At 37.6% G+C, this 13,921-nt stretch overlaps 1 protein-coding gene across 1 annotated transcript in view; it reads right to left on the reverse strand.

Annotated features, from left to right (window-relative positions):
• Positions 1–2,013: 2,013 nt before the first annotated feature.
• egfra (epidermal growth factor receptor a (erythroblastic leukemia viral (v-erb-b) oncogene homolog, avian)) overlaps positions 2,014–13,921 on the reverse strand; it is a 42,286-nt gene continuing 30,378 nt past the window's right edge. The window contains exons 19-28 of the mRNA XM_044367886.1: positions 12,933–13,031; positions 11,486–11,671; positions 10,966–11,121; positions 9,559–9,634; positions 8,560–8,706; positions 8,246–8,343; positions 7,969–8,136; positions 5,417–5,464; positions 5,228–5,321; positions 2,014–4,134 (exon numbers count right to left, since the gene is read on the reverse strand). Of these exons, the coding sequence (XP_044223821.1) occupies positions 3,791–4,134; positions 5,228–5,321; positions 5,417–5,464; positions 7,969–8,136; positions 8,246–8,343; positions 8,560–8,706; positions 9,559–9,634; positions 10,966–11,121; positions 11,486–11,671; positions 12,933–13,031 (1,416 nt within the window). The 3' untranslated portion in view covers positions 2,014–3,790. The remainder of the gene's footprint in view (positions 4,135–5,227; positions 5,322–5,416; positions 5,465–7,968; positions 8,137–8,245; positions 8,344–8,559; positions 8,707–9,558; positions 9,635–10,965; positions 11,122–11,485; positions 11,672–12,932; positions 13,032–13,921) is intronic.

Genomic DNA, 13,921 nt, shown 5'->3' on the forward strand with positions numbered 1-13,921 from the left:
AATAAACAAGATTGATGCAAACATCAATGTACCAACACACACCCACACACACACACACACACACACACACACAAACAAACAAACATATTAAGATGTCCATAATCCACTAGGGAATACTATCCAGCAGTAGTTAGGGTTCGCATTTGCCTCAAAGGTAGAAGTGTTCAACTCTTCCTTAATTAAAGGAGGCAGTTTATTCCACTCCATGGCATCATCGTACAGGAAGAAAACCTTGCCCAGTTTAGACTTGAATCTATTAAGTTTGCTACACTGACTCTGTTATTATGACCATGAACTTCCCCAACCTTGTTGAAATACTGTTGGTAAAAAAGCTCTAAGCATTGCCATGTAAAATCCTATAAACTGTAACCAATTTAACTGAATATGATTAATATACATTTTAATGCCAAAGTCAGAGGTATATCTGTGTTGTTTGTCTTTGCTCTTGGAAGTGGACATGGCTGCAGTGAAAAAAGGTGATTTCCATGTATCAAAACTTGTCAATATTATTAATATAATATGACAATATTACATTTATTTTGTCATTGTTATTATGCAGAATCTTTATGAAATTATATCACACTGATAACATTAAAAAATGTTTGGAAAATATACTATTTGGTTTCAACAATTTTGATTAAAAAAAAATAAGCAAAAAATGTATGTAACTAGTTTAATAATAATACTGGGAAATAAGACCATCCACCAGTCTAGATAAGCACTATTTTTTACTCATTTTTGAAATCTAACAGTAAACTGAACAAACAAGTAGGCTGTTAACAATTAATGTGTGCTCTTTTTTGATGTTTTCATTCAAAGACATCTGCCCGGTCTCTGTTATTGATAATGATATGTTACTTTTTTCTTTGGAAACTGTCAATCAAATCAGATCAAACCACACCAAAACAGTCCCAATGAAGCAGATTAGCTCAGTGTTTGAATATTTAACTGTCAGTTCTTTGTGTTAAACCTTCATTAGATAATAATTACATGTGGGGTTTTTCTAACTTTATTTAGTCACAAATATTGAATTTTATATAGAAATACATAATATTTGAAACCAAGTTTTCATGTGTTTTAAATCTATAGTTATAAATATGTAACTCAAATGTTATGCTTTTAACCTTGCAGCCAAACTTTATCTTTAACCTAATACTTTAATATAAAAAAAATGTAACCTTAACTGTATAGTAGCTAAACTTACCCAAATCCTCAACTACAAAAATCCCTATTTTAACCATAACCTACTAGATTAACAGTTTTTGATCAGTGAATTAACATACCCATTTCTAACCTTACACCTACATTTAACCATCTTAACCACTTAACTTCATCACTTAAACTGTTCCGAATTTTAGGGTCATTTGCTCATTATAATTGGATTTTTTACGATAATTTCATGGACCTGAGGTAAACATTTAGGTTTCAACAATTTTTCTGTCCCAAACACAGCAGACAGCGCCATATCTTGTCCTGGTAACCCTCTATTTATTTGATTTAATGACTCAATTTCCCTCTACTGAAAAGGATCCTTAGTTAGGACATAAGACCCCTCAGACTCTCTTTAACAGTATATTCAGAACTATAAAGGCAGATTAAGGAGTATCTGCTGTAAATCTAGACCTGCCTTTGATCTATTAAGATAAAACGTAATTGATTTATTCTATGCACTTTACATTGAACATATACAATGAAATGATTTTGTCCCCTGATGCTTAATCAAGCCTCTTTTATCTCAGTCACTCACCAAACAGATATATGTGGATTTCAATCAGTTTTAGTGAAACAGTAAAGCATTAGGGTGGATGCAGCTCTCATTCAGCTGCTCATCCATTGAAGGCACTTCATCAAATTTAACTTGAAGCGCTGCAGGCATCCAGATAAAAGACTGAGTGGATGAGTGAATCATCTTCGTTTTAAGAGAACAGGGGCTTTGTGTCCCTCCTGTAAATGGCCCTTAACTTACCAAAGCTGTGGAAATGTTGGGAAAACAACAAAAAAAACCACACAAGATTTATTTCCATAGAAAAAAATTTATTTATTCATATTCACTTTTGAATGAAAGAATCACAATCCAGGAATAAGTGCATATTCACGTATGATGTGGCAAAACCAAGTACTGATAGTATAAATTATAGATGACTATCTATTTTGGGGTATATTACAGCATAAATCACTACTATCTGTACATGTACCTGTGTAAAATCTGCAAAAGTAGGCTTACAGGTTGCTACAATAGTATATTCCTTTAAAACTAGGAATAATATTTGCAAAGTTAATACTCTTGCAATACTACAAGACTTTAAAGCTAGGAGCAGATTCATAGGTGTCAAACCCCTGTGTCAAACAACAGTCTACACTTTTGTTTAAAAAAATAGACAAGCATAGATATATTAGACCACACACATCAGAAAGATGTGATATAGAGTCATTCAAATAGTCTCTAAAACACATAATGTTTACCGGGAAATACTACTTTTATTTAAAAATTCAAACAAGTTACTCACATGGGCTAAGACAGTTCAAGAAGACCTTTAAAAAAAAAAAAAGTGATAAAACATAAAAGTAGTGAAACATCTATTGGAACGTGTTTGGAAGTGGTGGTTATAAACCCATCTTTTGTTTTTGCGGTCAAGTCAATGTGCTTCTCAGTAAAAACTTGATAAGCTTTTAGTGCAGTCAGAAGATACCATTTGTGGGAAGTTAAGAGTAAAAGAGTAAAAGTAAAAGAGCTTCCTGGGTACAGACTAATGTGCCATTCTGTTATAGACCTCAGAGTTTAACTATCTTTGTGGGTACAAAAAATGAACTCCAGGCTACAAGAGTGCTGCAGGTTTTCAACTACAAAAAAACAGCAGTGTGAATATGACCACAATCACATTTGCCATATTTACCATTACATCGTCCACATATGAATATAGCTAATGTGACACACAGGGGGATACAGGAAACTCTACTCTCTTCTTCCAATCTAAGAGACAGCAACAAATCTGAATTGTCTTAGAGCATAAAGGTAACCTATTCAAACAATGCAATTCGCCAGTATTCCCCTTCAAACTGGCTATACATTCTAGACATCGCATCTTGTTTCCTCATCGACTCATCCTTCAGGAAGAGTGTCATCAGGCTGTCGAGAACTCCCCTTTTAACTTCTTGACTTCACCACAGGACAAATGCTCTGTAGGCTTCACATCAGCGTCAGGTGGGTGCACCACATCATAGCTGTCCAACCCTTTCATATCCAACTTATCAATACAGTTTACAAATTGTGTCTTGATTGTGTGATTCTACAACACATGTACCTTAAGTTGTGTTTGGGTTGAGCTGCCAGTTTCTTTTTTTTGCAGTAGAGCTTTTGTGTCCTTTTAATAGCATTCCTCCACTGACACATTTGGATCGCAGCATTTTGTGCACAACATTTAGAGATATTTTCAGGAGAAGATTTTCACTTTCTGGCAGGGGTTACAACGTGTCCAGCAACTCTCAAGTCAACTGAGTCATTCTGTAAAAGTCAGCTTTTGTCCAGCTTTCATGAAATCATCTGTAGTTTGGTTGTAAAGAAAGAACTCTTTGGAATGAGACGAGTGTTGTGTGACAGGTATGACTGCATGCGAGCAACACGGAAAGCTGCACCTGACTCCTTTTGATGGGAAACAAACATATATGATAATTGATGGTACCACTTAGCTATGCTGTCCCAGCCAAGACATCAATGTCCTTTTTTTAACGGAACAGGAAACAGTCTCTTATTTATTGTCTGTTTGTCGATCCAAGTCAATAAAACAAATCCTCAGTCTGGGCCCAGATACTCTGTGTTCTCTGCTGCTGGGACGTGTCCATTTGTGTGGGTCTTGAAGGTGGGAGTGAAATCCTGTTGGTAATCAGGGTTGTCTATGCTATTCTGGGGCTGGTATTTCTGAATGCTGTGGACCGTGCCGTTGGAGGTGAGCGGGAGGGTGGCGGGGGATGGGACCTCATTGAGGTACTCGGGTCCATTGGCCTCGTTCTTAAAGCAGTTCAGGTACTCGGTCTCCGTGTCGTCTGAGGAGATGGTGGGAAGGATGGTACGAGGCGGACCAGGGTGCTGGTATATGGGATTCATCATGTCTGAGACTCCATTCTGGTTCATGTAGTCTGTGAGAAAGACAGTTACATTAGCAAGGACACTGGATAGTTTAGTGTATACACTGCTAAAACACAAACTACTAGCTCATTTATAATGGTGGTTTTTCATGTTTTAGATCTTTAACTACAAATAATATCATTGCAATGCTGATCATTCTCAGATCCCCAAGTCTGGTGATTGAATTCCAACCCTCTAGGCAGTTAAAGGGGTACTCCACCAATTTTACACATAAAGGTCACAGAGGAGATTTCTGAATTTCTAGGAAAATAACTGAGATGATGCTATTGGAGATATCTTGGCCCTGCTGTGGAGAATTAAAAGTCTTGACAAAACGTAAACCTTATAAATTAGGGGCATTGAATTTGAAAGAAGTGGACATTTACCTGGTAGGGTGGATTTAACAAAGTGATGCTATCAAGATGCATTATAGGAAATGTAGGATCTGGCAATTGTGGATCCATAATAGGATATTCAAGATATCTCAGCCTCTGCCACATTGACTTTGACCAGTCTTTTATAAGATTTTTAATCTTTTAATCTGTCTCTCCCCACTTTCTGGAAGTGGACTATTGAATCAGTGGAGTGCCACTTTAATGGCAGCAGGTGATGAGAATCAGCAAACAGACTTGAAACGTGCCTTAGACAACCAGCCCATCAAGGATAGGATTTAATTTAATCTAATTTAATTTGCTTTAATTTCAAAACAAAGCTTGATTATTGTCACATGGCAATATAGCTGTGAGGAGGGACTGTTCTGAAAACTCTTTCCTCGTGGTGCATTCAAGGAAGCAGTTTGCCGTCAGAAAGCATTGCATTTATGAGCTATGATTGATTATGAAGAAAAAAAAAAGAAAAAAAAAAGAAAAAAAAGAAAAAAACACCTGTTTGGTCTTTAAAAATCTTATATTTAGATCCCCTATTAAAGCAACCTGGATTAAAGATTTGTGCACTTATTGTACTGTAAAAAGTGAAATAGCAATATGCTTCTTGCCCACTAGATGTCCCTCTTCCTCATTGAATCAAACATAGGGACCAAGGCAGAGCTCTGCTGAGATTAACTTGGATGACAGAAAAACAGCAGAGCAACTAATGCACACTTGCCTGGAGCTGGCTGGAAGGCGTCTTCTAAATGTTTGTCCGTGGGGTCAGGAATATACCGAAGAACCATGCTTCCATCTCGGCTCGGGAATCCATTCTGTAAGAAAGAACAGAGACTTTTAGGGCTGTTGCACTCTCAATGAAACCAATTTCTTCATCTTGTTTATGAAAGGATTAGGGTTGTTTTCTTACCAATAAGCCATTTCTGCCGTGACAGGTTCCAATGCTACTGTTGAGGCTCTGCAAAGTAGATAGATAATAAACTTTTGTTAATATCTCCACAGCAGATGCTATGTAGGAAATAGTGTCTTATAGAGCTGTAACACATTTGGATAAACCATTTGGATAATGTAGACATTGTAAGTAAGGAAAGGTTTAATATACAGTCAAACAAGCTGTTTCAGTGCAGTGCATGCCAGAAAGTTGGACTGCTGTGCTCCATTTTGGATTTAGGCAAATCCTTAATTTTATTATTATTATTATCTTCCACTTTGGTTGTCTTTGATTGAAAGACAAAGTGTGTTTATTTCTTTTAGCCATCGTGATTTATTTCAAAACATCTCAAGGGGCAATAAGTTCCTTTTGAATGGTGATAGTAATGTGTTTTTATGGTACCCGAAGAGCCATAGCTGTCATCTCAGTACAAGCTGATAAGGATCGAAATAAACGTCCACCAAGCAGATTCATATTCATTCAAGCAATCTGACAGGCTTTGTTGTGTCTGTCAGACTCTCACAGTCAAAGGGCTGTGAATGGTGTTAAACCAGGGAAACCGAGCGAATAAAGAGAACAGAGTGACAGCTGTGGCAATGCAATTACTTTCAACAAGAAAAGGAAATTAAACACGCTGAAAGAGCGGCCATCTGTAAAAAAATTTCTTGACCTATACTGGGCCATGCCCCAACGATGATATTACAAAAACAGGCTGACTCTGAGCTTTTATTGGACAAAGATTTGAAAGTTTGCATGGTTGTCTGCAAAGGTAATCAAACTTGAAAGCTCATATGAGCTAAACAGGCTGTCAGTGGCCGGCACAGATCCCAGGTAGAAGAGCCAGACCTACGCATGACTTTCACTGAACCTGAGGTAGAAAAGTTCTCATCAATCAAAGGGCACCTGGGAGGAAACGTGGGAGAGGGGATGATGATGAGGCCGAGTGGGCAGGGATAAAAAAGAGGAGAAACAGTTCCATTGGTAACCATTAAACAGAATGAGGGCAAATGGGGTAAGGAGGGTTCAAGCCAGGTATGACTGGACACTTTGATTCAAGTTACTGTTCTGCTTCTGCTGCTTGAAGTTAAAGTTAATTGTTTTTAACAACCTGAAAAATGACTCTGTGTTTATTCCATTTTGACTCACAGGGTAATGATTTATGCAGAAATCCCATTTCCCAAATCACGGTTAGAATAGCCCAATTATATTTTCAAACAGTTGACTTCATGTTGGTAAAGTGTGCACTGCTGGTGTGTGTGGTGCAATTTCTTAATCAATTAATTCTGCTTTTTTTGGGAAATCAGCTTGTACTCCTCTTTCACTTGTTTGGATAGGGAAGTTTTACAGTGACTATAGTGGGTCTGGTGTGTATGTCTGTAGTAGAGGTACCTGTGCCTCATTACTGTACATGTACTGATTGACTCCATACTGGCTGTTAAGTAAAGTAGCAAAGGGTCATGGCATTAAACATTGTGGCAATATTTTGGTTTTGGGTTTTAGATTTCCTTAAAATCTTTTAAAGATTAGAAATAAATGTAGGGGGTCAGGTCAACAGCTGGTACAGTTTAAGTGTAACTGTAGCTTAGTGTTTCCAAAACTTTGGGGAGGGATGAACCTTTGTTGATATAAAAGTATTGTTATACATACTGTAGTGTATTCATAATTTTTATAGTCGATATTTTACCCTCTGTGCTAACATCTCATACCCTGGTTTTCTTAAGATTTATTTTAGTTATTTAACTCTCTCTCTTTTTTTTAGAATTTACTTGGTTGGTCTTCCAGCATTCTCAGAGGCCAGCTGTGTTAAAGGTGCAGTGTGTAGAAATTTGTGGTGCCCAGCGGAACGGACTTGGCAGAAATGGAATAAAATACTCATAATTATGTTTTAATTACTGTATAATCACCTGAAAATGATAATTGTAGTGTTTTTGTTACCTTAGAATGAGCCCTTTATATCTACATAGGGAGCATGTCCTCTTCCACAGAGCCCGCCATATTGCACCGCCATGTTTCTACAGTAGCCCAGAACAGACAAACCAAACACTGGCTCTATGGAGGGCCTTTCACGTTTTTTGCAAGTTTCACGGCCACCATAGGTTCCCCTACACACTTGGAAGGGAGTGGTATTAAGTTGGTTGCAATTGGCAACCTTACCGCTAGATGCCACTAAACCTTGCACACTGGTCCTTTAAGTTTGATGATATCATTGTATGCTTGTAGTAATTAAATCTTACACATCTTTAATTCAACTTTCATCGTATCACAGTTATGCTTTCTGAAGTCAGAAATGTTGTCTTTTAATTAAGACATTCTTCATGGTTAAATATTTGAAATGCCAGATCACAACAAATAGATAAATCACCAATCTCCAAGTTTTCCAAATATCACCAGTGGTGATATACAATTTGATTTAATTTCAAATTTTGGTTTGCCAAAATCTTAGCTGCAGAATCACAAATGTAACCATGATGGACAGACAGCCAATCCAAAACTTTTGATCACATGTGTGTTGTTTATATAAACGAGCTTACCGTGGAGTGCATCAGCGGGGTGTGAGAAGTGCTCGGGCTGCTGAAGAAGCCATGTTGTGGCACCAGGTATTCATCTGCATCGACAGCGTCCTCCATGTCCTCCCCACTGATCAGGCTGCGGTAGAATTTAGTGTCCGTGGGACTTGGCAAGTGCATACGGTCATCACCCTGAATAGAAATAGAAATAGCCTGGTCAGCTTTGCGGATCAAATAGGTCATTACAAATTATCATTAAATAAACTGCAGATTTAAGGAATTTAGTCAGAATTTGTGGTACCTGAATGACAAGATAACGAGAAGGATCCCGAGCCATTTTTGTAAACTCGGCTATTAATTCCCGGAAACGAGGTCGGCTGTCTGCATCAATCATCCAACCTGTGCAGACACATCAGCAGATGTCATCATAAGATAGACGGACTTTACAACATTAATCTCAAAAAAAAAAAAAAAAAGATAAAGGGACTTAACCATTATCTCTGGGGAAATTATTAGAAATTAGCTGCAGCAGCCAAAACAATAAATTCAATGTTTAGAAACACAGATTGTGACAATAATGATTACGTTATAAAACCAGCATTCCATCAAGCTTACATTTCACCATGATCATATAGACATCGATGGTACAGATTGGTGGTTGAGGCAGACGCTCGCCTTTCTCCAGCACGCCAGCTATATCACTGGCTGGAATCCCATCATACGGTTTGGTCCCGAATGTCATCAGTTCCCAAACTGTAACACCTACAGAGAGGAAGACAGTTGGTAAATATCAGTCCAGTGAGCTGTCATTAACTTTGTTTTCCTCCCCATAAAAGGGAGGAAATGAGAGTGACAGGATGTAAGCTTAGCAAATATCACACAGTATCAAAATAGCTATGTTGACAAATTGGCTGTGCCTGCAGGAGTGGGAGTTAGCAGGATGCATCTCTGTGTTGGAGGAAGAGAAAAAGGGAAAAGGAGGAAAGGAAGCCTGTCACTTCTGCCAGGGTCTGCTGATAGTTTTGCCATACTGAGCGGAAGGCATGATCAAACCCCCGGGAAAAAAAGATTTGGAAGCTAGCCCGCTCAAGAAAGCTGTTTAGTTTCTATGTGTATGTGTGTGTATGCGTGTGTGTGTGTGTGTGTGTGTGTGCTGGCATCTGTGCATATGTGTTTCCGAGCTGGAAGAACTGTTTATGTGGGTTGAGGCAACAAGCTCTTCTGACGTTATATTGTCCATCTGAGACTGCAGCTGTGTAGGTGTGTGCTACTGTACCTGTGTCCTAAAAATCGCAGATGCAAGCAAGATGTTCTCATTTTGTGCTTTTACATTTTGACAACTACATCCCCTATTACATCCAAAAACAACATCCTATCTGAAAATGACTGTCTTCTCTCTGCCTCACTTGCTGTTAAAACACTTTATTTAGCAATGAACACATATTTCTCCAGTGAGACTGTCACCAATACTCACAGGAGTAAAGAAACCCAGCTGTTTTACATATCTGAAGTTACACAAGGATTCAAGCGCAATCTGGGACACTGCATGCAGGATTCATGTGTTACTGGGTTATGCATACAACATGCATTCACAACAGGAAGCACAAGACTTACCATAACTCCATACATCACTCTGGTGTGTATACGTCCTGTTCAGGATAGATTCAAGAGCCATCCATTTTATTGGTACCTGTGAAATGAAAGTTTAAAAAGTAAAACATTGTAGTAATTTTGTATTTAGCACAGTAAAAAATGTTAAAAAAAACCCACAAAATTATTTTCCTCTGAGCACCACAGACACAGAAGATATACATTTATTTATTGAGTGATAGCTTATTAATTATAACTTAACATCTTGTCACATTTGGCTTCTTTACTCAATGTAGCAACGGATTATGAATTTAATTTCATGAATGTCTCTACTACATATGTAATGTAACTGTACTGTCACCTATTAGATCAGAATTGAATTAAAAATGCTAATTTTTAAAACTGATTTCATGTTTAGAAATGTAAACTCTAAGCTATTTGTAGACTTAATTATGTTTACAGTGTATGAGAAGCAGTTTGATGTCATCAGACAAGGCTTACTGTACTTACTGTAAGCCGCAAATGTCCTGTAATATTTAATTGACAGCATGTTTAAGTGTAGCAACTATAGTGAATGGAGGAAATCTCAGCTGTAGCAGATGTTTTTGTCTGTTTTGTCCAGATGTACTGGAACAACTGGACGGTGTCAACATCTGTCTCACTGGTGTGGGCGAGCTATAAAATACAATATAAATCTCTGGACTACAAATGAACAGTATGTCTTGATTATCATTCAGTATCATTAGTTTGGTAAAAAAAACTCAAAATGTCACGAAGTTCCAATAATATAATATGAAGAAAACTCAGTAAATAATAGTTATCAGTTAATAGTTATTTCCAGGACATGTTATCACTTGGTGCTTTGCTGAAATTAACAAACATTCAATATATTATGGAGGATATTATACTAATGGTTACTACAGAGAGGAGTGTGTAGGTCAGCCTGTAGTTTCTCACAAACACATTTTTCTGCAAGTAAAAATAGTGCTCACAAGAAACGCTGATGAGAGAAGGAACTTATTCATCATTTCTCTTAGAACTAAGTTCTCTGACAGGGACTATTTTTATACCACATTACTTACATAAGATGTAATCTAGAACAAAACTACAAATGCAAAAATAAAATCTTTCAGGAAGTCATCTGTCAAACCAGCACCCATTTTTTTTCAATTATAAGAGGCTGGAAAAACACAAATAATGTTTAGATGTGTTTTTTTTAATTTAGGTTGTATTGTGACTGGATGCAACATCAATCTATGATGATAAAACTAAAAAATGAATTTTGGTGTGAGGTGACTTTTAAACTTTTTAACCAGCAAACCCACAGCAGAATGTGAATGTACAAGAAGGCCTAAAACATTAAACATGGAGAGAGGAATGCTTTACACTTTAAACACTTAAGACAGGAGTCTATATTAACCTCCAACCAACCTTTCCTCCATCTGCATGATACTCCTTTTCATCTGCGTTAAGGAGCTTGGCCAGACCAAAGTCTGTGATCTTGACATGTTGAGGAGTCTTCACCAGGACGTTCCTGGCTGCCAAGTCACGGTGTACCAGGTGGCGCTCCTCCAGGTAGTTCATACCCTTTTGTCAAACAAAAGATGAAATACAGGTTGTTACATAAGAGCGGTACTTTATTTCAGTAGCTATCTAATTTACTGCAGCTGGATTAAACTGTGTCCAAACATGGCAACTTTGCTTGATCAGACATGATAAAAGATCTAAAAATGCTGAATAGTGTCATGAAAGACTTGTCATCATCAAATGATTAGTCACATCATTCAACAGTGTTTCATAGCGGTTAAAGCCTGTGTGTACTTTTCTTTCTAGCAGTGACTGAAAACCCACACAGGTATTTTATTATCACAGCTAATGTTGATAAAAAAGACACTACTATATATCTTTATTACTAACGTAACCCGATGCCTTCATGAGCTTTCTCTCTTACCTTTGCTATCTGCACACACCAGTTGAGCAGGTACTGGGAGCCGATATTGTCCTTGTTCTCTTTGACGTAGTCCAGCAGGCAGCCGTAGGGCATCAGCTGGGTGACGAGCTGCACTGTGGAGGTCAGGCAGATGCCCAGCAGGCGACACACATGGGGATGTTCAACGCTGGCCATCACATAAGCCTCCTGGAGAGAGAATGTAGTGATAAAGAAATGTGGGTTTTTTTTGTCATTTTATGTTAATTAATGTTTTTGGGGCAGTCAGGTCATACAAACAGCAAAAACTAACCCTATTATCCAGTGTAAGGGAGGTGCAACGACAAAAAAGCATCTCACAGTTTTTATGCCATCTTCTAAGGAACAAATATTGGTAGAAGTAAACATTTATTATGGCATGGCAGATACTGTAGCTTGAAAAACATAACATTCGCACAGATATCTACGGTTGGACGATAAGTTTCTTGGCAGCAGACGTACCCATTTTTTGTGGCTTGGAAACTCTCCATCATCATAATAGAAAAGCGACTTAAAAGAAAAAAAAGAAGGGGATAATCCCCATTGACTGGCCACCAACAACAGGTTTCCAGTGAGGAGAACCATGCAAACACTTCAAAATGAGCTTTATTTAGCATGTTTCCAATCATGTGTACAGTACATTAATTGTATCCAAGATATTTTCTACAATCCTATTTCATTGTTCAGTGATTAAACACTCAAATTCTAGGTGTAATTCTGACAGTCTGATGAGAATGGGGTTTCAAAGCGCATTCGGTTTAGTTTTTTTCCTTCAAAATAGAGCCTCTGTCCTTAAGCCATGAAGTTCAGAGGATGTTCGTGTCCACCACAACTTCCACATGAACAGTGACTGAGCAACACAACCACAAAATCACAGGATCTAAGATGCACATTCAGCTGTTTGCATAATGCAGTTTTAACAAGCTGCTTTCTCAGTGTGGCTACAGGCTGCATTCCTTTCCAGAACACCTCAGCCTTGGATTACACACCAACGCCTACACACGGCCCTCCAATGAATTAATCCTATTTCCTACAGCCCCATGAGAGGGTCACCATGTAGAAACATGACACATTCTCCATTACAAAGAAAATAAGAAGTCATTAGTTTGAAATAAATTTGCATGCGCTGCAAATTACAGGATACATTACAGCTAAATTGACATCTGGCGGGCAATAATTGTCACTCACTTTGTGCAACACGATTAGGTTCATCTGAGCCTTTTAAATCAAGTCAAAATAAATATAATATAATAAAATGTGTGTATAAATTTTCTAACTTTAATATTTTGCTGTACAGCCATAGTCCTTTCACACCCGCAACACATACTTTACTTGAGAAGTAACATTTCAAATGAATAGCTGTTTTACTTCTGACACAGTATTACTGTAAGCTTTAAGTCCAAAAAAGTACCACATAAATCAGTGAACTTACGTCCAAGATTTCTTTGTTTGCTTTTGGTGATGTGGCCTCTCTCAAAACCTTGATGGCTACTGGGATCTTCACATCCTCTCCCTCTGGAACCCACAGGCCCTAAATGGACACAAATACGTGGTTTCATAGGCTTTAATTACACCTGAATCATCAAGTGAGGTAAAATACTGCAAACATTAGTGCTTGAACACATGCACATACACACAAATGTTACAGTATCACAGTAACATTTGTGATACTATAAAAATGTTGACATTCATGTACTGCATGAGTGCAGCCCACCCCAAATCACATTCTACTGTATTCTATTCTATATTTGTGAGGATCCTCATTGACCTCTCCATAGTCCCTAAACCCAGAGGGGGAATGTAATTAATTAGATTTAGTCAAGTACAATTTTGAGATACTTGTGCTTTACTTGAGTACTACTTTATAATTCCACTCCACCACATTTCAGAGGGAGATATATTTATTTTTTTCTTACTTTTTAGATGCAAAATATATGATGAGCTTATAGAAAATGATTTACTGTACTGTTATACTATTCAACATTGAATAAAGTAGTTAAAATTGGCTCCAACTCAATTAGCTAAAACTTTAAAATGCTGCTTACACCTTAATACATCAGTGCAAATAATAATCCACACCTGATGAGTACTTCTACTTTTAATACTTTAAGGACATTTTGCTTCTGCTATTTTCTACTTAAGTAAAATTATGAATGCAGGACTTTCACTTGTAATGAAGTAATTTTATAGTGTGGTATTGCTACTTTTACTTTAGTAAAAGATCTAAATACTTTTCTTCCACCGCTGACTAAACCTTACCAGAAGGGTAGAGGAAGGGAGGCGAGTCCCCATAATGTCAGTGTGTACGCAGATGTCCACACAATGTGATTAATGCAAGTACACACATTGAGAGCACTGAAACTGAGAGTGGAGTCAATGATGCATGATCTGGCAAGTTAGAAATGTGTCTTTTAATTGAAA

This window comes from Thunnus albacares, chromosome 12 (assembly GCF_914725855.1).
Source record: "Thunnus albacares chromosome 12, fThuAlb1.1, whole genome shotgun sequence".
NCBI lineage: Eukaryota > Metazoa > Chordata > Actinopteri > Scombriformes > Scombridae > Thunnus > Thunnus albacares.